At 47.9% G+C, this 23,898-nt stretch overlaps 1 protein-coding gene across 1 annotated transcript in view; it reads left to right on the top strand.

The window, feature by feature from the left end:
- The window catches only part of SLC12A8 (solute carrier family 12 member 8), a 50,060-nt gene that overhangs the window by 8,319 nt on the left and 17,843 nt on the right, over nucleotides 1-23,898 (top strand). Inside the window, exons 5-6 of the mRNA XM_048310145.1 lie at nucleotides 1,824-2,055; nucleotides 17,993-18,106. Coding sequence (XP_048166102.1) covers nucleotides 1,824-2,055; nucleotides 17,993-18,106 — 346 coding nt within the window. The remainder of the gene's footprint in view (nucleotides 1-1,823; nucleotides 2,056-17,992; nucleotides 18,107-23,898) is intronic.

Raw genomic sequence — 23,898 nt, 5'->3', positions numbered from 1 at the left:
GGTGAAGCACAAAAATACACATGCATAAAGAATGGAAAATAATCACTTAAACCTGCAGTAACTTAACCCTCTCCTCCCATAAAGATGTTATGAATAGTATAAAATGTGGTGAGCAGAGAAGCATTTTTATGGAGGTTTGTTTTTAACAGACTGCTTACAGCAATCTCCAAAACCCCTTAACAGCCCCCAAACCAAAAATAATCCCCTCTTCTCCTTTCACTCCAGATTAAAAGCAAGTGTCCATAAAATACAAACTGAACCCAGTTACAAGCCAAGATATGGAAATGGGCCACACATGAGAATCCTTCCTGTCATATTTTCCACTCTTGCTCTCTGAGAGGACCCTGTCTGGGAAAGCAATCAGGTTGCAGCCTGTCCTGAGGGTTGTAAAAGCTGGGCTGCAGCAGCCCTGGCCCCAGGCTTGGCATCCTATGTGCACAGGGGCTGCAGGCTGGGAGCTGGCAACTCACTTAAAATCTCTTTGCCTGCTCCTGAAAGCTGCTGATGCCTTTCCCTTCTCAGTTGTGCTTTCTGCCCAATGTGCTCTGCACCAGCTGCAGGCTGATCCCCTGCTACAGGATGCTCAGGGAGCGCTGTAAGCTGTGTCATAAGGCAACTACTGCCAGAAATGGGGTATTCCCTATTCCCTGCTCTGACTGGGGCAAGTGAGGAATGACTGGCCACATGCTGCAGAGAAAGACTCTCGCTGTAGTTCCCCTGATCTAGGTGTCTGCCTGTGATGGAAGGGAATCCTCCAGGATCTCCAAGTTGTAGGTGTCTGAGTCTAAACAGGTGAATGCCATGAACGTTGCTGAAAACCACACAAATCCTGCAGCTCGCGGGCATGAGCCAGGTTGTCCTGAACGCCCTCAGAGGATCAGTGCTGGGTCTGTCCAAGGTGGGGCATCTGCAGTGAATGAAGGCTCTGCTCTGCTCTTGCTGTCTTGGGTGGGGTTTTCTCCCTTCCACTCGTGCGGGAGCTGCACATCCCTCCTCTGTGGACAGGGATGGTGGGGTTGCAGGACCTGAGATCACACAGCCATATCAAATGCAGCTGTCTGCCCTAACCTGGTTTTCCGGGGTGCCATGCACTGGAAAGGGTTGTTGCTGAGATATCAGCAAGTGGGAATTTCTGCAGGGAAACGTCCTGGTTTTTGGGATTGTTGCCCTGCAGTGGGGTTTGAGCCGTGCTGCAGGTGTCCTGTTCTGCCACCCGGAGCAGAGCGTGTGCCCTGTCCTGCTGCAAGGCAAAGAGGCAGTGTTCCTGAGAGCTCAGGGGGGCACGGCTCACACAATGTGCTCTCCTCCAAAGTGCAGGCTCCATTCCAGCAAGATAGGGAGCTGGTGAAACGTCAGAGTTTGCATCCAAACTAAACACCGAGTTAAAAATAACCCCTGGGAGGTAGTGAAGGGGGAAACAAACTGCTGTTCTTCAGGCAGGTGTTGAACTGGGACCCTTTCCTCCAGAGAAACAGGAGAAGGGAAGAAACATAGAAGTTGACTCATCCTTTTCTCTCTCAGAGAAGCCGGTGTGGTTTCTCCTGGAGTGTTAATAGAGGGTAGGTGTTACAGTGGAACGTTGCTGGGCTGCCAGCCCTAGCACCCAGCCTTCCCTGTTTGCCCGGGCAGCAGCTCTGCTGCCTTGACAGTGTGCTGTTTTACAGCAATAAGGTTCAGTCCCTGCAGGCCAGAGTAACATTAGAGGTTGTACTGTGACACAAATGTCTGTCTGTCTGAACACAGGTCCCCACAGCCCGGCATGGGGGCTGGGGCTGGGGATCCCTTTTTCTCCTGTGGGGCACTGACAGAGCTGTGTTCCTCAGTGTGTTGCAGGTGCCATGTACATCACCGGATTTGCAGAGTCCATTGCAGATGTCCTGAGCCTCAGCAACATCTGGGCAGTGCGTGGCATCTCCCTGGCTGTACTTCTCGGCCTGCTGGGGATCAACCTGGCTGGGGTGAAGTGGATCATCAGGCTCCAGCTCCTGCTGCTCTTCCTGCTGGCTGTCTCAACACTGGACTTTGTCATTGGGTCCTTTACACACCTTGATCCAGGTAAAACCGGGGTTTCATTGCTTTGGGGTCAGGAGGCATTAATTCCCTGGGGTTTTCATTAATTCCCTGGGGTTTTCTCCTTAGGTGTGATGGTAAAGTGACACGCACTTGGGCAGAGGTAGAGTCCAGAGCTTCCAGATGTCTCTCCTGATCTTTTAGAGACAACACATAATTTTGCAAGGAGTGTTTCCAGAGCATGATTGAAGATGCCTTATTGATTTAGGTGTTTAAGCCCAGGGATTGAGCTCTCAATTTGTGCTCTTGTTATGTTTCACTTGGAATTTTTCTAACAACAGAGAGCATCTGTGTTTGCAGTGTTCTTTGCAGCCTTCTGCTGCCTAACTCGGCATTAAGCATTGTGCCCATGAAAATGGAGGATTGTGTCTTTGGGTTATGGAGATCTTGTCCCAGAGACCACGTAGACCCTGGCTGTGCTGAGCTGTGCCATCCACTCTGCTGGATCTGCTGCCCAGGGCTGTGCTGGGCACCTGAGGAGGGAGCTGGGTGAGGGCAGGTCACTGCTGGGGTTTCAAGGAGCCACGAGTGGGACTTCTCCCACTAACTTTCCCCAGACTGAGTTCAGCCTGCAGTGACAGCTTCAGCTCAGGCAAGGTGGAGGTTCAGAGCTCCCACCTGCAGCCCTGCTCACACCTCAAGTCCTGTTCCCTTCCCTCTGTCTGTTTGCTGGGAAACACATCTCCGGACGCCACAGCGGCCACTCCAGCAATAATGAAGTGTAATTAGCTGAGTAAACAGAAGGTGTCACCTTTTTCTTGGCTTCCTCTGTGTCCAGCAGCACCTTGGGGGGTTGCAAGTGACCTGCTAAAGTGAGTTTGAGGAAAGATCTTCAGTTTTCATTGACAGCTGTGGTCAGCTGCTGGGCTGGGTGGCAGGAGGTGTCATGTGGGTAGTTGTAACACTGATAAGGGTCATTCATGCTGCTGTTTCACTTTGTGCTGCCAGTGTGGTGTGCGAGGACGGTGGCACGGGGACAGAAGCAGCTGCTCCCCTGTCAGACAGAGCTTTATGGAAAGGCATTTGCTCTTTATATTTAGCATGTAAGAAATGCCCCAAATGAGAGCCTGTGAAAGTTTCAGCAGATCCTTGTAAATGAGAATGAAGCAAGGACAGTTGTGTTGCTGTGGCGTGTTTTGCAGAGAAAGCAAACCAGTGACCTGCTCCAAACAGCTGCGTTTCACAGGAAGTTTTTTTCTAAAGGAAATGGGGCCGTGTGTGTGTGTGTGTGTGCTGTATTTTTGTTGCGCTCGTAGTAGACCTTTCTAATAGTAGAGAAAAACGAAGACTCGAGGTGAGACCTGGTGGTAGGAAAGTGAACACAGGACCAGGAGGCACGAATTAGAGGAATCCAAACGTCAGCAGGAAACATGCCCAGGTGGAGGCCAATGTAGTTGTCTTTGATTTCCTCCACTGCCAAGCACTGTCATTTTCTTCTGACAGAAAATAGAGAAAGGAAGGGAAATGAGGCAGCTGAGCCTCGCAGATGCTGCAGTTTAGCCGTGGCTGACTGAGGAGAGGAGGGCTTCCAGTGGATGGAGGGACATCGGGCCGACGGTGGCCGGATGCAAGCCCCAAAGGCCAGTGCCCCAGAGCAGCGCTGCCCCCGGGTGGGACCTGCTGGCCAGGGAGAGCTGTGCGTTTCTCTGCTTTCACGGGCGTGCCGTTTCCCTCCAGGCTGGGCGGGGGGATCCTCCCAAGTCCTGCATTTCCCCAGAAGGCCTCTGAGTGGTGTGTCAGCACCAAGGGTGAGCGCTGGGCTCTGATGAGCCTCCTCACGCTGTGTTGCACGCTTTCTGCGCCGCACGGGTGAATGGATGCCTGTCTCTTGGGACTGCACCCACTAGCAAAGCATCCCTCCTGCAAGGAGCCTGCGGGTGGGACACGCAGGTGGTGGTGAAGCTCCAAGCTCCAGAGCCAGATGATGACAGTGGCAGGGTGCAGTGCATCAAAGCACAGCACCGGGGGAAGCATTTGAGACCCCTTTGGGGTGGGCGTTCCACTGATGGGCTCCCCACAGCCCTCCGGAGCGTGCAGTTGTTTTCAGTTTGGTTCTGTGGCTGCAGCAGGGACTGAGAGGCAAAGGCAGCATGCAGGGAGAGGTGGTTTTGGGGGCTGGACCTGTGAGCTGGATTGTAGCTGACAGCTTGTCTGAGTCGTGTCCTTGTTTTACGGCAGGTTTATGGGGTTTCAGTTCACAGCCTTGGGTCTCAGTCTTTGACCCTGTAAAATGGGCCTTGCGCAGTCCTTCTGCCTTTGCTGCTGCTGCCATGGCAGCCTTTTCCCTCACTTAACATTTCCAAGTGCTGCGCACATACCAAAGGGCTGCACATCTGCCAAGCAGCAGTTACTTGAATTTAAATAATTTCCAGGAATGCCTGTCCATCTTGAAGGTCTTAACCGGCTGCCTTTGTGTGGTTGCGCTGGGTGGAGTCCCCTGCTCTTCTCCCCGTTCCCGCAGCTCACACCCAGGCACACACCAAATCGGATATTGTCCAAGCACTCACTCCCTTCCTGTGGTTTGCCTTTATTTTTAGTCTGACGACGGAGCATGTTTACACAAAAGGGGGCTTCTCAGCAGGGCTTCCTGCTGCTCTTTCTCCTTTTTTTTCCTCTCTCTTGCTGTGGCTCAGTCCTGCTCCAGGAGCCAGCCAGCCTCCCGCAGCCCGGAGCTGGGACTGGAGGAGCTGAGCGGCTCCAGCAGACAGGGAGTGCTCTGGGTCACTTGTCCAGATGCTGCTGACCCTCTGGGCCTGCCAGCCTGCTTGCTACCAGGCTACCCTGTCCCTCTGCCTGGCCCCCAGGGCTTTTGCTCCTTTCCACAAGATGCCTGCAGGGTGGGGTGGGACTTGCTGATTTTTGGAGTTAATCCTAAATCCTCCCTTGGCTCCAGCTGGCACTTCCCCTGGGGTTTGGTCACAGTCCCAGGCTGGGATCTCTGCCAAGGGTGGGTAGCAAGGAGAGGGGCTCCCTGTTTTGTCTGAAAACCAGCCTCCTTGAGCTGTCTCTGTCTGCTCACCTTAAAATTCAGTCCCTCCTCCAGAAACAGAGACCCCTGTGCTTCTTCCTTCAGACAGAAGACATCCTTATTCCCATTCTCCCTAGGCACAAGTTAGTGTTTTCAGCAAACCTAACACAAGTGAGTTGAAATTGGTCAGCGCTCCACTTCTCAACACATAACCAAGACCCAGCACTTGCTACAAATTTTCATAGTGGCAGTGCAGGGTTGTTTTGGCTTGTGTATGTCTGCATTTTAATGATGGAGGCCCATGCCTCAAAATCAGCCTGAATTATTTTGGGAGGAGCAGTGAAAGTAGAGGAGAGGATGCTCTTCTCCCTGACCAGCTCCTCAGAACAGTACGTGAAACTTTTTGGCCTTTTCATGTCCTGAGCATTGGAGTCACGGAAAAAAGAAGATAAGCCGTCCGTTAATGCCCACTCTTTTATTTTCCTAGCATATCTCTGCTAATTTTTGTGTAGGGTGACTCCCAAATACTCCCTTTCAATTAGGCGCCTGCTTTCCTGTTTTGGCAGTGGCTCCCAGGTGCCCTGTTAAAGCAGAGCGGCTCTGGGAGCTCGTGGAGGGGGGGGATCACTGGGAGGAGGGCTGGTGTTAATTTGGTTGTGCTTTGATGGGGAGATGAAAGGAATCACAACGTGAGCAAAAGGCGCCCAACAACAGACTCTTAAATGCCTGGTGGGGGAAAAAATAAATTATCTTGTTGGTAATTCAGTAATTGTGTCCCCTTGGGCTGGGATTCCCCTGCCCTGCGGCAGATGGTACCACGTGGCTGGGGTTAGCGTGGAGCTTGGCTGTGTGGGGCTAAACCCCTCTCCTCAGGCTGGGAAATCTGGGTAGCTCATTTCTCAGGGATGCAGGGAGGTTTGAAAGGCATGTTGCTGTCAGGGTGCTTCTGCTTGGCATTATTTTCCATGCAAACCACATCCTTCATGTCACTCGCTTGGGTTTTAGCTTCCCGAAGCTGCTCACACAGAGCCCAGAAAATTCATTTATCATCTTCATTTATTCCTCCAAGGGCAAGTGCTTTGGAGGATTCATCCTCTTCCAATGTTCTATGGCCGAGCCGGGGAGCTGATGCTCTCCTGTGGGTGCCAGTGGTGAGGGGCTGTGGGAGATGAGCTTTGCCTGGAGCTGCTCCAGCAGACAGGGAACCTGCAATTGTTGAAGTGATTTATGTATATAGACGCTCTGCTCTGTTGTTGTAAAGATCCCGCAAATGCTGCCTCTGGGGTTTTGATGGACTGAATTAATTAGAAATATTCCTACAGATTGAATATGAAAGTGATCAAAGCATCCTAATCAGGGGCTTCTGCTTGGCTCTGGGTTGTTTTATTTTATTTTTGGGCACAAGGGGTGTGCCCCAATATCATAAGAGAGGGTGCAGGAAGGATGTGTGTGTCAGAAGATGATCTGCAGCAAATCCCAGAGGCTTTATCCAGGCTGATTGCTGACTTCCTGGCCTGAGACACATCTGGAAAGTGGCATCAAATCCCAAGTAGAAATCACTGTACTAGTGGCAGCAGAAAAAAAATAAAATCCGCTTTGCTACTGAACAAGGTACACACCGTGGTGAATAAAGGCAGGACACTGCTAATGCACTTTTATTTATTAAAAAACATGGGATTGCTTTCCCCAGGTTTTTCCAGTTATAGTGCATTGAATGGCCCTGACATCACTCTTGAGCTGGGGCCAGCCTATTCAACAGTCTGGCGAAGACATTTATTAACTGGTTACCTGCCAATTGTCTGGGCTAGGAGCTGCGGGACAGATGTGTTTTGGAAAGTGATAACATTGTTAGAGGCCTTATTTAGATAGTAAGAGGAAAGCTACCCCACTCTGTCCAGGTTCTCTGAAGTAGGTATTTAAAGCAGTTTATTTAGAAGAGAAAAAACCCAACCCATTTAGATTGAGATGCAACTCTGCTGCCCTGTTTGTAGGTAGGTTTTCACGGTGTTTCCTTGCTGGAGGACATCCAGCAGAAGGACTGTGTCGAGGAGCAGCAGTTCCGATTGCCGGCAGATGCTCAGGTGTCAGCACAGCTGCTGCACCCCGGGGCTGGGACTGGCATCCTTGTGACCCTGCTCTGCCGCGACCAGGCAGGATTTCCGAGCCTACTGCCCCGAGGCACCTCTCAGGAGGTGGGTAAAGAGGGGAGGAGGGCTTAGGGTCTGCGAGTCCCGCCCTTCTGCACCTACTGGGCTGCACTGGGGATGGATGCCATGTGCATCCAATCTGCTCCTAAAAATTTCCAGTGATGGATCCTGCGCTGCATCCTTGGGGACCCTGCTCTAGTCATAGCTATCTCAGATGAACCCCTTCTTCCTGCAGCCTAAACCCGCTGTTTTGGGTCTCTTGAGGACTTGGCACAATCTGGTATCCTTCCTTTTTGCATTAAACCACGTTGGTAGGAAGACCCCTGGTGCTCGTCTTCAGTCTTCTCTTCTCTAGGCAGCCCCATCTGAGTGGCCATGGGAGCGAGCAGCCCTCTGCCACGTGCTGCTGAGGATAAGGAGGGTCCTGCCTCCCCTGAAACCTAAAATGTGCCACTGAATGGTGCTGTCAGGGACTGGCTGGCCCAGCTCCGTTCCTGGAACCAGGAGAGGGTTTGCTGAGGTTGTTACAGGTTTAAACTTGCTCAGTAGGTAACAGAGCTCCTGATGTACACAGGAGGTTTTGTACACATTGATTTAACCTTTAATTTCTTCGCTGTTTCCCTGAAAGGCAATGCTAAGCTCATCTTCCTAGAGCTTGTAAATAAATCCTGAAATACCTCGGCTGGCTTTGTTCCCTGCTAGACTTTGCCTTCATGTGGGCTTTCCCTAGCCATTCCTCCCATAAAACCTCCTGTGCAGGCTCTCCTTCAGCAGCAACTTGTTTAATGCTAGAGAACTAATAAAACTCACTGGTTTGAGGAAGATATATTTCATCCCACTATCTTTCCTGCTCTCCCCATTGCTGTGTTTAGATGGGACAGCTTTATTTAATTGCATTGATTTTATTTCTCTCTTTTTTTGATGCCACCACATAATCGTTTTCAAATGATGGAGATACTTTACCTCCTCTTTTTTCATTCCCCCAATGTTTAATTCCAGTCACAGTTCAGCTGTGCCCTGAATCAGCTTTCCTTATTTAGGGATTTAATTTATTAAGATAATTTCTAGATATTAGATTCTTCCTCCTGCCGCTTCACTTGTAATTTGCAGTCCTCTCCTAGGCTAAAGAGAAAAGTCTATGTGGGAAATAGGTCCTTATCTACGGTTCATCCTCTTTCCTGGTTTGTGTTAACAATTCTTGGCCTTTTTTGGCTGTAAGTATGGCATTTTATCCTGGTTGTGCCTTCACTAATCAGGATGGTGGCTTGGTGGTTCTTCCTGGTTTTCTTTTTTACTCAAAGGGGAAATGAATCCATTGAAAATTTGATTTTTGTAGGGAAAATGTATTCTATGACTTACACAGAATTCAATTAATAGTTTCAAACAAACAAAAAATCCTTTTAGGTGACAACATCTTGCTCAGCCTTTCCAAAATCAAACACTGGTTTGATTTGCATTCTGAAGCCAGGCTTAAAGCTGTAGCTGTGCGTGTGTTGTATAGAGGATAATGAAAACCTTCCAAAAACAAAACCAGTCATTTTAGACACAAAATCAAAAAGCCAACAAAAGGAATAGTTTTCTTTTGAAGTACCACTGTCATGTGGATAATATATCCATAATTTAATGTGGGAAGCTGGGAGTATAGGGTGCTGTTGTCATGAGGATGGCAGAAGACTCATGGCAGAATTAAGTTGTATCATCTTTCCTTTGGAGGATGGGGATTTGATCAGCATGGATTGGGCTTTGCCCCAGCCAATACACAGAGTAGCTCTGAGATGGAGGGGAGGTCACTCCAACGAGTCCAAAGGATGTGTGTCATTGCTGCTGCTCAGCTGCCACTCATTTTCCTCCAATTGTTGTGCCTTGACTCAGCCTAAATGCTGAACTCTCAAGCCTAGGGCTTTTCACTGGAGAAGTTCTTCAGAGCCTCCCACAGCTGGGCACTCTGGGCAGGGCTTCCAAGAAATACCATTCTGTAACTGATAATGATACCCCATTGATGAAAACTATTTTCGTAGAAGAAGGATGGACCAAGGGACACTGTACTTCTTGTCCTCTTTGCAATGAATAAAATAATTTTTGCCAGCTGCTTTGAATACCACTGAACAAGCCAGTCTGCAAATACCACATAAAAAAATCAAATAGTAATGGAAGGATTTATATATATTACAGCAAGTCTAGTGCTTAGCATTAAATAATGTAAAACATAAGTAGAATTTATAAAGTTGAAACACCTGTGTTAAAATCTCTTCCTTTTTTTCTAACCAGCATTTCAGAATTTCTACCTGCAGAAAATGTTCATTTCTTGGCTTTTTCTGGGAAAAAATTATCAAACCCCACCAAGCTGTAGAGACAGAGTAAGTGCCAAACGGCTCCACTAGCTACTTCCACAGGCACATTCCTAAGTTTTCCCTTATTTAAGCAGTGCTTTTGTGATGAGGGGCTGCCTGTGCAGGCTCCGAGTGTGCTCTTGTGTGCGTTAGTGGTTTTCCACTTTCCCGAGAAGCTGAGGCAGAGATAAAGCAGGCGCATGGGGAGTTGGGCAGAAATTAGCATTTCCTCTCACCAGTCCAGTCCTGCAGGAGATGTGGTGTGGCTGGGGGGAGCCTGGGGGGAGCGTAGGCTACCTCCTGATCTGAGAGAGGTGACAGCATCCTGCAAATGAAAATTGCTCCATTAGCTAAAGACAAACATCGGAGACAGATTTAAGCAACTCCCTTTGTTTATTCTGCCTTTTGTGCTATTTTTAGCTGTTGGCCAGCACCCAGTACTGCAGGTCCATTGACTTTAGGGGGAGGAGGCGCTTGTGATCTGATGGCTCCCATGGTTGGGGAGCTCCACGAGGAGACTGGGGGTGCACTTACCAGAGAGGGTAAATAGGTAAAGGGATGATGACCCTGAGCAGGCTTTTTTCGGGTTTCCTCAAACAGAGCAGCCCTGGTACTTCTGCTCCGGTCTTTCTTGCTCGCCTGAGGGTATTCAGTGCAGAGATCCCACGTCCCCCCTTGCCTCCTCTAACACAGCAGACCATTGCTGTGGCTGATGTTAAACCTCTTTCCAGGAGCCTCCTGCAGCAGGCTGGACTGCAGGACGCGCCGCCGAAACCCTGAGCCATTTAAGGAGAGGTCGCCCAGAGGGCTTTCCCTCGACAGCGCTGTCAGTCTCCACGCTGGCTAATTTGTCTGCTCGCCTGAGCGGTGTTTATGCACGGGGCTGATTCATCGCCCTGCAGCCAGATCGCTGGCAGCTGTCAGCGTGACGCCCGTCCCTGGGCTGCTGCTGCTCTAAGTGACATCCAAATAGCCCGGGTTTGTCTCCGCCGGTGTTGGAGGAGGATACAGGTGCGGTGGAGGGTGGTTTTTGGGAGAGGGTTAATGGTGGGATCCTCCGGAGCCCATGGCAGCAGGAAGCCGTATTGTGTGTTGACTTTAAACAGGAGGTTTGGGACATCAGCTCTGGAGCAGAAAACGGGGACTCGGGAGGAACAAATACTCGCTGCTTCAGAAGGGCGGCGATTTCCTTTCGGGTAAACACGTCATTAATCTCAGGCAGCACATTCTTTTCCATCAAAAGATAAGGGATTCGAGTTGCCTTTCTCAGGGCTTGGCCTTTTAAGATCGTTTTAACTGTGGCTTTCTCTCCTTCAATTACAGACTGTACATACTCTCCCTTTTTAGGTTTGCCAGGTTTATTGTGGGTGCAGAGAAAGTCTTGGGCAAGGGAACTCCTTCCCTGCTTTCTTTAAATTTGTTCTGATCCTTCTTCCCCACCACCCTCTTGCCAAGTTTTTTTCCCACTAAAACCTGTCTATTTTTTGCTACTTGCAGCTCTGACGAGTTTGAAACGTAAGTGTGGAGTTTGTCCTGGTTCATGAAACAATCTCCCTAGTGCTGATGATAAAATAGGAGCTTATTTGTTCACAAGTGGAAAAATAGCAATGAGCTTCTGTCCCCACCCTGGGCTGCCTCTTGCTGCTCAGCTTTGGTTTGGCCTTTTTGAGGGTGTCACTTGCTGTGAGGTGTGGGGCGATGCTGGCTATGGCAATTTTCAGCTGACCCCGTTCTGACACACGGGGCCACAGCAGTGACAGAGGTGCTGCTTTCACTTCTGCTCCCTGTGGCTTGGGGTCTGTGGTCACTCTGAGCTCTTTTGATAATAAATGTGTTTAAGTGGCATTTAGGGATGAAATTACAGAGGGAATTGAGTCCCTTTGCATTCTTACCTCCTCTTCTTCCCAGCCCTTTCTGTTAAGGGCTGCCAACAGCAGCATGGGTTGGGGTGGGGTAGAACAAGAGCTGAGGAGCTCCCACATCCTGCATCTCTCAGTGCCCTGGCAGCTCAGGCAGATGCTCTGCAGCCTTTCTGCGCTGATCTGTTGGTGTGGCCACATGCTGATGTGTTAATGCCGTAATAGCTTCATTTTTGTCACTGCATAATCATTGACCTGCATGTATTCAACACAAAAATTCCTCTCCATTTTTTCCCTCGCCTAGTTTAAGATTCTTAAAGCAGAAATACTGAGACTGTGGGAGCTGCCAGCAGGCAGGATGTGGCCCTGAGGACTGAGATGAACCAAAGTCATGATATCATATTTGACATATGGAAAGGGAATGATCCTGCGTTGATCTTCCCCATCTGGGCTGGGCTGCACATTCCCCATTTCCAGCTATGGGGCTGTGGTGCTGCCCACAAGTCCTCCTGGCTTGCACGAAATGTGCACTGATCTATGCTGACTCACATGGCACAGGAGTTGCACTGGACTTGCAGGAAAGGGCAACCTGGGTTTGGTGCATGTGGTCCTCTGGGTGGGCGAGTCCAGCTGTAGCTGACAGAGGACAGGGGCATCAGTCTCATCAGTCTGTCCCATCTCCTCAATCTCTGCTCCCCTGCAGCTCTTCTCTTTTCCTTCTGCTTCTTCCCAGTCTTCCAGCCAAAACCAAAGGTGAAGCAGGAGATGTCCTGGAAGATGCTAAAACATTTTTGTATTCCTGTACAAGTTCAGCCAAGGTCATGTTTATTCTCTGTTCTTGTCAGCACGGTTCTACCGCTCAATGCTCTCTGCTTCCATGACTCATCAGTTCCCTCACCATTCCCTTAGAGAACTGGGACTTTCTGGTGAAAATCTGTTCATGCATCCTGCAGGTCGAGTGCCAGCCTGCAGCAAGCTGAGCAGTGGAGTGGTAGCATGTGAAAACCACCACACTGTCCTCTCTCCACCTCCAGCGCTATTTCCCTTTCCCTGTTTTCCTTCCACACTTTCCACACTTTTCTCATATATTTCTACCTGCACCTGACCCATATCAGGCTGGCAGCAGTAGGACAATGACTGAGAGTAGCAGTGGTAGTGTTGGACTTGCCTGGGAACAAGTATTGGGAGGACCTCGGGAGCTGGAGCCAGGTAGCTGTGAAGGCATGGCTGCAGAAACAGCCCAAGCTTGGAAGAGCTTGGGAATGTGATTATTAATGTTGGTGTTAGATGAGCCCAAACACAGGAAGCCAAGTGTGTGCATGGAGGGATGTGAGGCTTGTGGCTGCACTGCTTTGATTGATGTATTTTTTGTTCTGCTGGGAAAGGTGATTCAAGTGCTAGGCATGATATTGGTTGCCTCTTTGTGCCTCTTAGATTATGCCAATCCACTGGAGAGGGGCACCATTTTCAGTGGCCATCGCTGGGTGTGCTGCATGGCATTGCAGGGCTGTGGTTGTGGTCAGCTGGACCCATGTCATTCTCTGGCACATCCAGCACTTCACTGTGGAAATTCAGAGCCACCCAGAACGTGGCTGTGTTGGTACAGAGCATCTTTCAGAGCTGTTGCATCAACTGATCCTGTGCTGTTTGTTGCTTGAAGTTAAATTTCAGCATTTGCATAGGGTGGGGGGGAACACAAAGATAAGTTCTTGGGGTTTTGGCAACATTCATGGCTTTGCACCCATCTCTGCACATCCACAGTTTCTATGTGGATGGTTAATCCTGTGTATCTGCAATTGTACACTGAGGTGCTGAAAAACCTATTGCTGGTGGTGCTTTGGCATCCAAATTTTACTTCATTTAAGCCAGGTATGCCTGACTTTCGTTTGACAAGTGAAGGTGCTGTTCTGATGTGATAAGCTATGGGTAGAATGTTTGTTTGGGGAAGTTTGGTTATCACCAGATGATGAGTGAGCTTATTCTGCAGGCAGGAGAAGAATTCATATTGCAAGGGCTTTAGGGGGGAGAATTTCACTCCTTCCCTGCTGTAGAGCACTCCAGCCTACGTAGGAATTAATTTGGTTTAGGCCACCCAGCAGTCATCTGACAGACCACAACTTCTGAGAGTCACCAGCCTGAGAGAGCTTGACTTGCCCGTGGGGGAGTCAACATTTCAGAAGTTCTGGGCTTGTACCTCGCTCTCAGCTAAGAGTTTGGAGGAAGAAAATGTAAGCATGTGGTTAGTGAGGAGTGAAACTTTATCTTACTGCAGAGGTGTGTGCTCAGATGAGGATGGCAGCTGTGGGACCCGGCGGTGAGGACCATTCCTGTTTTCTCCACAGTGGTGTGCCCGGGTATCTCCAGCACCCACACTAGGACCTCGTTCTGGGTGTGTGCTTGGACTGGCATCCAAGGGGAACAACTGGACTTCAGAACTTATGCCAGAAGGGTTTAGTGGTGGAAGAAGAAATGGGAAAAAGATAGAGAGCAGAGATAATTATGCCAAGGATATATAATTACTCTTTGGCACTCCATGTCTTACATCACACAGGATCCTGAAAATGCTGAGGTCAGACCTGGGAAATGTGCTGCAAGACAAACACTTCCAGCTGTTCCTCTGAAAGCGAATCTCAGCAAGTACCTTCCAGGAGGGAATGTGTGGGCTCACTTATTTTGGAAAAGAAAAAATCTCACCATTTCAGCCCTTCATCATTCACCTTTGTAATTAAAATCTCTAATCACAAGCAGAGTGCAATATGCGACAGTCTTCAGGGAGCTGTTTCTTAAGGTGGTTTTCCATTTTTGCACTATTTAGCCCCTGCCTCGGTGCCAGGCTTTACTTTAGCCTTAAGCTTGTGAACAGGCTTATTGAATTTGGCCAAGACTTAACTAAGCTGTAATGAGCTCCAGGTTGCCTGGAACTTGGCAGTGCCGCCGTGCTCTGTGCTGTTGCATAATGGCCTGACCCCATGTAACCACGGCTTCGTCTTGCACCCCTTCTCCAACCTCTTTGAGTTCCCATTCTGGAACCCTGGGCTTCGTGGAGGGGCTGCCCTCGTAAGGGGAGTCCTGAGTGCCAAAAACCTCCTGCTTTCATGCTCTTCCACAGGGTGAGAGGTGGGAGAAAGTACAAGAAAAGCCCAAACATGGAAACGCGCTGAGGAAGAGAGGGGATGCAGCAGTGTCAACCAGATGGTGCCTCCTCTCAGGCATCTCTGGTGGCTGAAGAGACATGAGAGTTCTGATCATCTTCCTCCACCTCCTCTGACTACATCAGGCTGGGGCTGGTGTACAGCCTCCTGTGGTCCCCCTTCAAATGAGAATGGAGGATACTCATCCTGAAAGCTCTTCCATTTCAAACTTGCTAGGTGGTTTTTACTGTTTATTACATCATTTTAGTAAGAGCAACTGGAAGGACTTGATTTGTGAAGAATCACGGGAATAATTCAGATGTTGCTCTAAGTAATTTTTTTCCCTATTGTTTATTTAGATCAGCTCAACCACTTGAGAAACACATTATTTGCTTTCTCCTTATTGAATATCTAATGATGAAAATAAATTGTTGCTGCTCTTTGTTGTGCATTTCCCATAAGGCTGACACCACACGGAGAAGAAACCGGATTCTTTTCTTCTAGCATGACACAAGGAAGATTGTTTATAGCACTTCAGCTCCAGCCCTCTGCAAGCCAGCTGAGAGCAGGATCATTAAAGGCAGGATTTAGAGGCTGTGGGGTTGCATAAATTGATTGAGAGCAAAATTTTTCAGACAAATATTTTGTAATGAGCAAGGAGGGAGGAATCTGCTTTGGATCTCATGTACCCAGCAGTAAGCTGGAGAAAAAGATCTCCTTACAGGAAAAAATGTATAAAATGATCTTTCTCGTTTGAAGATCAGAGTGCCAAATATAGACCCTATCGCATTTCCTTCCCTCCTCCTTCCGAAGCTCGTCCTTTTGAAGTGCACTTTCAATGGGATGTGGATAATTGACTCCGCGAACAACTGACCGAGGACTCTGTTGGTTTAACCGATTGGTCTCAGTTGCTGATTCCTGTTTTGTTTTGGATGATTTTCAGCCCAATTGCCCTGTCAGCTACAATTAGTCGCATTAATGTGACAGCTGAAAGGTCACAGATGACTTGCACTGGTCACAGGCACGAGGGCAGGCAGGAGGTGCTCCCAGCATGTTTTCCTCAGCCCCATGCTTGTGCGCCCCCAAATTGGTAGCGATTGCAAATCCTGGTCTGATCAAAAGGGATGTGAGGTTTGCTTCACAGGAGGGTGATTGAGTGAGAAACGAGGATGCAATGACAACTAACATTTGGATGAACTTCTCTTTAATTAGTCAAGAAGGTTCCTGGTTCTGTATACAGGGGAAATGTGGAATGGCCTCTCACCTGCCAGAGCTGTGAGGAGAGGAAGCAGAAGTGGGATGCAGTTGTAAGCACATCCTGTGGCTCTTTCAACAAATCCATGGCTGTAGATTTCAGTGGTCCCAGTGACATCTGACATGGCTTCAAGCTTTTGTCTCTTCCACTGAGGATTTCCACTTAGGGGAATAAGGTCGGAAAGGGAACAACATACAAATGAATGGAGCACAAGGGGATAATTTAATTTTTTAAGTTTAATAGGGGTCAGATGCACACAGGTGCAGGTCAGACATTGGACTCATGGGTCTCATGGTCAGTCTGTGGCCATAATATGGCCAAAATGGTACCACAGAAAATACAGTGTGGTTGTTCACTGGTCTGTATGCTTGGCCTTCTGTATGAGGAAGGAAACAGGAGGCACCCAAAGTGCCTCATTTGAATTATATAGCCCCAAACACCATTGGAAGATGCCAGCTGGAGATGGTTTACTTACAAAGCAGGACGCTGTGCCTGGTGAGGTTCTGCAACAGTCTGGTTTTGGTTTGGTGTTATTTGGCATTTTTCTTAACTTCCTGGATGATGGAAAAGGGAATGCGCAGATTCAACCTGAAGATGACCCCCCAGCTGGGAAGGGCTAGCAACAGCCTGGCAGAGAGGGTCAGGCTTTGTAGAGGCTTTCACCTCTACAAACTGGGCAAGTGGTGTGAAAAGGACAATTTGTGATTAGGGAAAACCTGAAGGATAGAAATATGTGAGGGTAAATCTTCATGAGAGGAGATTTTTATGAATCAGTGGGGCAAACTTTTGTCAAGTGCATAGATGTATTTGATGCTGCTGCTTCAAAGCTCTGGTTGGAGAAGGTCTGCAGATGTTTGTGGGGTGAGATGAGTATTTTGTTCACTTTTTAAATGGAACATTAACATTTCCACGAGGAGCACATACTTGGTGAAAAATCCCTTGGCCAAGGACCAGCGCTTCCCTTGAGCAGTTTCGTGGGAGCTTTGCAGCCAGGCCATGTGCTGTGCTGTCGTGAGCATCAATTCTGGTTGAAGCCACACAGGTCTGGACCATTAGAACATACAGCCTACACAAATTCCCCCTCTATTTCTCCAGAAAGTGCACTTTCTGCAGACATCTGTGAGGTGCAGAGGTCAGTGTGTTGTGCTGAGCTTGTTCCCTGTAAATCTCATCTGGGACTTGTTCCTAGTGAAGAGAGCTAGTGCTTTTACAAAGCCTAGCAGCAGGAGACGTCTTCTATCAGAGTGTTTCCATCCATGTTTGGGCAACACAATGAATGCAGATGTAGTAGGAAACTTTTGATTATCTATAGGGCTTTTCTGTGAAAACTTCAAAGCTCTGTGGTTAGTTATATTCTGAGACTTTAAATGGATATGTCTTGTGCTCAGAGCTCTGATTTAATGTTCTGGTTTAATCTATTGTCCAAACATCATTAAAGTTGTCTTTGAGGCATGGGACAGCTTTGATGGAGTCTTTTTTTTATTTCTGGCCATCACCCTATGCAGCCGTAAACAACATCCTGCCTGCTAATGAGAAAATTCAAGTTATTGCAGTCACATGTCTTGTGGAAAAAGACTGTAGTGGCAGGAGGAAAAAAGGAACTGACTTTGCTCACCTTCCACCCCCAGCTGGCATGAGCATTTGGATTACTGACAGGAAGGAGAAGCTTCCATAGATTAAGATACTCCATTAAAAAGCAGTGTTGCCTGTTAAAAACGAAATTAATAATTTCATGGTCATACCCATTAATTCCTTAACCTGCTTTCATGAGTTATCTTTTCTATCTATAAGCATCTGAAATGTTTCCTAATTAATGCCTTGCATGCCAGCTGTCAGGCTTAATTCTTCCTAACAAATTCAGGTTTGTGGAAGAATTTGACCCATTCTTCAAGTATGTAGTGAGGGAGTAGGATCCCCCACCATATACCCAGTAAACCAGGCACATGACATTGGTATCCCACCCATTGCTTTCCTCTCCCCCATCTTCTGTAGAACTTGTTTGGAAAGTAGAGCTTGTGTGTGTGTGACCTCAGAAAGATGGGGCAGGAGTGGCAACCCTGGTTTCTGCCTTCTCACCACATCACTTGACATTCATCCTTTCAGATGGTCCTTGGAAGCAGCCCCTGCAGGCCTATGTGTTTAGAGGGTGGGTGGCTGCTGAGAGCTGCTGGAGGGGCTCCTGGAGCCCTGGTGGTTCCTGAGGTTCTCCTCTTGCCCTCCATGTCTCCGCAGAGCATGGCTTTGTCGGCTACTCGGAAGAGCTGATGTTCAACAACACGCTGCCAGACTACAGCCAGGGGGAGTCCTTCTTCACTGTTTTTGGAGTGTTTTTCCCAGCTGCCACAGGTACAGTAAAGTTTTATCCTCACCATTTTTTCCTCCACAGGAACATTTTGGAGATGAAGAGAAGCAAGGGGAGCTCCTCTGGGCTGTGAGGCGATGAGAGCAGGACTGCACTTGGCCATAGCAGACCCAAGATGTCAATTCAAAGGTTCAAGCTTCCCTCCAGCATCTCAAATTTTGTGCACTCCTGTCTTGTTCACTTGAACGTGCTCTTCTGTCTCTGTGGTCAGAAATGGCTGGTGAACATTATGGGTTGATGTGGCGGTGTGAATCCTTCCCTGCCGAGGACAAGGCTCAGGCGCTGATCTTGGCCAATGCTGTCAGGGCAGAAGGTATCAAGCCTATTTAAAAGGACTGACCATAATTTATCATATCAGATGAGCCTTATGACTTGATTGCACTGGGACAGTGGGAAGAGCACAGGAGAATGTTCTCTCCATCTTACCTCAGCAGGTGGCTGAGCTGGGCTCAGGCCATTGCCCAGGATGGACCCACTACTCGCTGTGTGCTGTCATGGGTTCATCCTTGAAAGTCAGCAGAGCTCATATTTATGAGCTTAATTAGATACCTTCTTATTATTCATTCCCTTAAATTACCAGGAAGATGCATGTCCCCTTTCCAGAGCTGACAATCTCCAGTGGGAATGCAGTAACTATCAGTTGAAGTTACAATACCTTTTGTTGATGCTGGGTGTTTTAAGCTATAAAAAGTACTGATTATAAGCAGTTTCCATAGCAATGAATCCTTGGATTACAGAATGAATTTTCAGAGGATTAGCTCTAAGCAACTCACTGGAAGTTGCAGAATTGCTGCAGTACAAGGAGACAAACTAAAAGGTTTTGTGAAATAGATGGGACTGGAGGAATGGTCTGGTAGCAGAAATCACTTTGTCAGGTGCACCTAGTGCAGGACTTCAAATTTTTCTTTGAGATCCTCTCTCCCACCTTATCAGGCTGGCTATTGCCTCTGTGTAGACTTCCTCCTGGAATACTCACCTTTGGTGCCATGGAGAAGACGTCTTCTGCCCTCTTCTTTGTTGTCAATTTTGATTGGCTCAAGTGAGTCCCCAAGAGAAAAAGACCTTCCTCGTGAGCTCTGCCACTGGTGTAGGAAAGCAGGGTTTTTTCCAGTTCCCTGGTTGTAGAAGAAGGAACAGTTATGACAAAACTGTACAGAAAATTACTGTGATTAGCCATATTAAATGATTCTTCATCACTGCTAATGCTTGGCTGCTAGGAAGAATGCCAAAGCTAATAGATAAAATTTGTTTAAAGCCCTGGCAGCCTGTTGCTCTGTTTAGTTAGCAGTAGTAATACCAGTAGTAATGTCAAACATTCTCTGAAAACACAGTTTGGGATGCTGTATAATTACTTTGGTTGTTAACACAGCTTTTTCATGTGTTCTTTTTAATTGCTTGGTTATTTACAGGATTTAAATTATTCCTTCAGAGTAGCAGTGCCAGTGGTACCATATAACATCACTATCACTCCTCTTGTTGCTGTTGGGAGCACTGTGGAGTTCAGGAGCCTCATAAAATGCAGGGCTGTGTTTGGTGCTCTGCATGGAAGAGCTTGTGGTCTGATTAAGAAATTTCTAGGATGGGAGGCAAGACTTCTCTGCTGCCAGTGCTGCTGCTGCAGGGCAGGCAGCGTGATGCAGACTGCGAGCAAGTGGCACTGAGGAATGACAGGGACAGGTTAGCACTGCTCCCAGGCTGTCCCCTCTAGCCTGTGGTCCTCCCCAGTGGTACCCACCTCTGCTGGAACCCCCACAGTGACCCAGCTGAAGCACTGGAAGCAAAATCCTTTGCCTTAAGATACAACAGAAATCTGGGGAGAGTTTCAGCAAAACAATATGCTGTTTAGTTTTGAGGGGTTACATTGAGCCAGTTTGAAACAGTTCTTTGACCCAGAGCAATGCTCTGTTTATCTTTAATTATTAAACGTTGTGTTTACCCTTTTTAATTTTTAGCATATGCTAGCTTACAATTTAAGATGCTGTTTTGATAACAAAGTTTTTTAAAAAATGTTTCAGAAATTGTGAAACACATTGTTTGGGCCTTTCTGAGATGAAATGTTCCTCTTTGCAGTGAAACTATTTTGATGTTTTCAGGATAGGCTTTTTCCTCTCTCTCTCTCCAATGGCTATCTGAATTCAACCAGTTTAAGTCTGGTCTCTGGGATGTACTGAAAAGTGGCTGTAAGTTGCCCAGACATAGCAGTGAAACAGCTGAAATGCAGGCTGGTAGCTGTAAAAGCAAAGAGGGCAGCCACTTCCAGAAGAGGGAGCAGGACCTGTGGAGACACCCTTGCCAGGACCAAACAGGCAGGAGGAGCAGTTGGGGACATGCTTCAGCTCATGGGCATAGGATGGTCATCCCAGCAGACCATAAGCATCATGCTGCCTCCTACGAGCATCCTCCTTGGATTGTTTTGCTCCAGGTCAGGTTGTTTTCTCTACTCCTCTGTGTTTTATTGATACGACTCCAGCAATGTGAGTGAAGCTACCCCAGTTTTATGGTTGAGTGCTGGTGAGCAGAGGCTGGTCTGTTTGCTCCCTGTGCATTAGCTGTTTAAACCATCTCAGCTGGATGTTAAGTGCAGCTGGCTTTATTCCCCCAAGTTTCTCATTTAATCATAGGGAAGTAGCCAAGAGATCCAAAACACACATCTAGAGCTGGCCTAAATGGGAGAGCATGGGCATGGAAGACTCAGATTTGCTGGCTTCAGTCAAAAGACTGAAATACACGCTGTGGAAGATGTGAATGTGCCCCTATAGAGATGCTGTGCATTAACCAGATGTTTTCCTACATGTTTGTAAATACCTTCTTAATGCACATGTTTTGCTGCTGTGCTGTGATAGGTGAACACTTGGCTGCCCACCCAGCCAGGGCTTTTCAGCAGGGAGGGAGTCTCGGGAGCCGCCTGCCCACAGCCAGCTCTCGGCAGCAGCCATGCAGCCATCAGTGCATTTTTAAAATTAAGATAAATGCTGTTTCTGTTGTGCAAAAAATGTTTTTCTACTGAAATCCCTGAGGTTTTCTGTCTAATGAAAGAAGTGTGTTGTCTTGTGATACAAGAAAGTAAGATGTCGTTTGAAGCGGCGTTAGTGGAAAATATCATCGCACAGAAACCAGTTCTGAAATAAACCATATTTGGCACTTGCAAAGTGACAGCAAATAGATTTAGAAGTTTTGGGCTGAGTTATCAGATGATGTAAACTGGCACAACTCCATTGAAGTCTATGGCGAGGTGCCAGCTTACATCAGTGGAGAAGTTGGCTCTTTAAAAAAATTAGCCACAATTCTTATCTAAGATTTTCCATTCTTTGCCTCCTGGGTGAAGGGAAAAAAACCCACCTTTTATATTTTATGGTATGTTCACTGAAAAATGCACTGGGCGTTTGCAAGAGCGATCATATCTGCGATCATAAACCATGGCTGGTGGAGCTGATGGTTGTGTCTGACACACAATGTAGGTGGTCCCCTCATGCACGTATCCACTGCCTGGATGATGCCCAGGACCAGATTACACTGGGAATAGCAGCAATGTACAGACTGTCTCAGCCATAATTTCCTGGCTGGGTTGACTGTGTTTTCGTGCTTCTTTGTCCAGAAGCTTTGTCACTATCTGCTGCTCTCTTCGATAATAGCCAGTGTGGAAAATCCAGCCTGCTATCTCTTTGAAACAGAGAGGTGGATAATTTTCTCCATGGACAATCTGCAGATATGATTGCTTGAGTTCAGAAGGGATTGGCCATTTCCCTAGGGATAGTCTGTGTCTGAAGGAAGGAACATCCCGATTTTTCTGTGTTGCTGAGTTTTAGATGCAAGTGTGGGGTTTTTCCTCTGTGGAGCAGCCACAGTCTCTGACAAGGTTTTTTGTGGCTTCTTGCAAGTCGGATCAGTTCTCTGGCAGGGGCTGACCGAGGCTATGGATGATGGAGATTGTTTAGGATGTTACTTTTTTTTTAAATAGTCAGGTTGTCCTTTCATTGAAAAGTGGGTTGCTTACTCAGCTGCTTGCAAAAGACCCTCTCACAATGGCTCTTTGGCAGCTGTCATCCTGTCTGGAAAATTACTTTTTGGGTGGTGGTGGAGAGGTGGCTTTGGCTTGTCTATACATCTATACTACCAGATTGTCCATACTTTTGCACTAGTTGGGTCAGTGTCATAATTGCAGCACAGAGGAGATGGCTTTGGCCTGAGTGGCTGAGAATATCTGAGCTGGTTCCCTCTGTGGTGGCCTTGACCTTTGGTTGTGGAACCCGTGAGACTCTGGTGACCTCCTGGGGGCCCTGACAGAAGCTAGTGGTGTGCAGTGGCCTGGTGTGACCCCTGGTCACTGCTGGGCAGGAGGTCAATCATCAGTCTCAAGATCCTCTTTATGCAGGCTCTGGGAAGTCATCTCCTGGCTGCTCCTGAGCATGAGTGGGTCTGTGGGAGGGAGGCAGTGAGGCAGCCCAGGCTGTGCAGTCATTGCTGTGCCGATGACTCACATCTTCAACTTTTTTATGTTCAGTCCAGAAAATGCCATTTTGGTGTTTCCCCAGTGCTTTGCTGAGGCAGGACTTTGGATGAGGAAGAGGTGACTCAAGCTGGAAGATTTAAAGGTGGTGCCAGATGTTTGAGAAACTTGTCCAAGAAGCACATGAGATTAACAGCTGTCCTCCTGACAATACTTTGTTCCCTTTGGAAGAAAAATTCAGAGAATCTAAGTTTTCTGCTTTGTCTCTGAATTGCAAAGTAGCATATCATCAAAGAGTGCTTCATAGAGACTTTATTTAGCATATTTGTGACCATTTCCATGGACTTCTGCCTTCCCAACTTTTCTCACCTCTAGCTAAGCTATTGTGTAGCTGTTTGAAAGGAGCAGGGCTTGAAATCTGCATGGAAGCTTTATCTAGAGAAAACCAGAGCAGCTGACAGGCTTTTAGCTGTGCTGTTCAGAAGTACATCCACAAAATAGTCTTCCAGGAGAAAATAAAGAACTCAATTTGTAATGCTTTCAGTATGGTGTCAAGGATTCAAATCTGGTCTGAATTTGGAAGAAAAACTCTTCCAGGAGCTGAGGAATGCCAGGATTCCCTGGAGACCAGGGAATGGTTGTTGGGGCTCTGGCTCCATGGTGGAGATGACAGGAAAAGATGGATGTTGAGTGGACTGATCAAGGGGGAAAAAAGAGATGATCAAGGAAAAAGCATTAATAGTAATAAATAAATAAAGCCCTGGTTGTGTTTGGCAATGTGAGAGTGTCTTGTGCCCATTTATGTGCTGTCCCCATGGCAGGGCAGCAAGGAGAGGAGGTGTTACAATTCCCTTTGAGCAGACGTGGAGATGGTGCTGTGAAGATGCACAGCAAAGCCTGGGACAGAGCAGAGCAGAGTTCGTGTTCCATGATTAGCAACGCAGCCATTGCTGACAGCCCACCAGCAGCCAAGGTCTGTAGGGAATAGGGAATAGGCAAGGCATCCATCTGGCTGATTTGGGCTTGTCCCCTTTCCCCTGGGATTGGTCCCATGGCTCGTCTATCCTTCATCCTGGGATAAAACCTTTCCAAGCAGCAATCAATGTTTGAGCTTTGAAATGCAATGGGCTGTTGCTGATTTAGAGCTGTAGTCACTCAGATTTGCAGCTGCAGAGACTGACTTTGTCATTCTTATGCCCTCTGAACCTGAGGAATGGCTGCTAGGCTTGGCAGCCGTGGTGGACTGGTGTGCGGTCGGTCCCCTGCTGCCGGGGCTGCCAGATGCTGTGAGTGCCATGGCACTGGCGTCCTCCTTCCCATTGTTCTGTG

The sequence above is a fragment of the Corvus hawaiiensis genome, chromosome 7 (assembly GCF_020740725.1).
Source record: "Corvus hawaiiensis isolate bCorHaw1 chromosome 7, bCorHaw1.pri.cur, whole genome shotgun sequence".
NCBI lineage: Eukaryota > Metazoa > Chordata > Aves > Passeriformes > Corvidae > Corvus > Corvus hawaiiensis.
The sequence above is the reverse complement of the archived record's forward strand: the minus strand, read 5'-3'. Positions and strand labels throughout refer to the sequence as shown.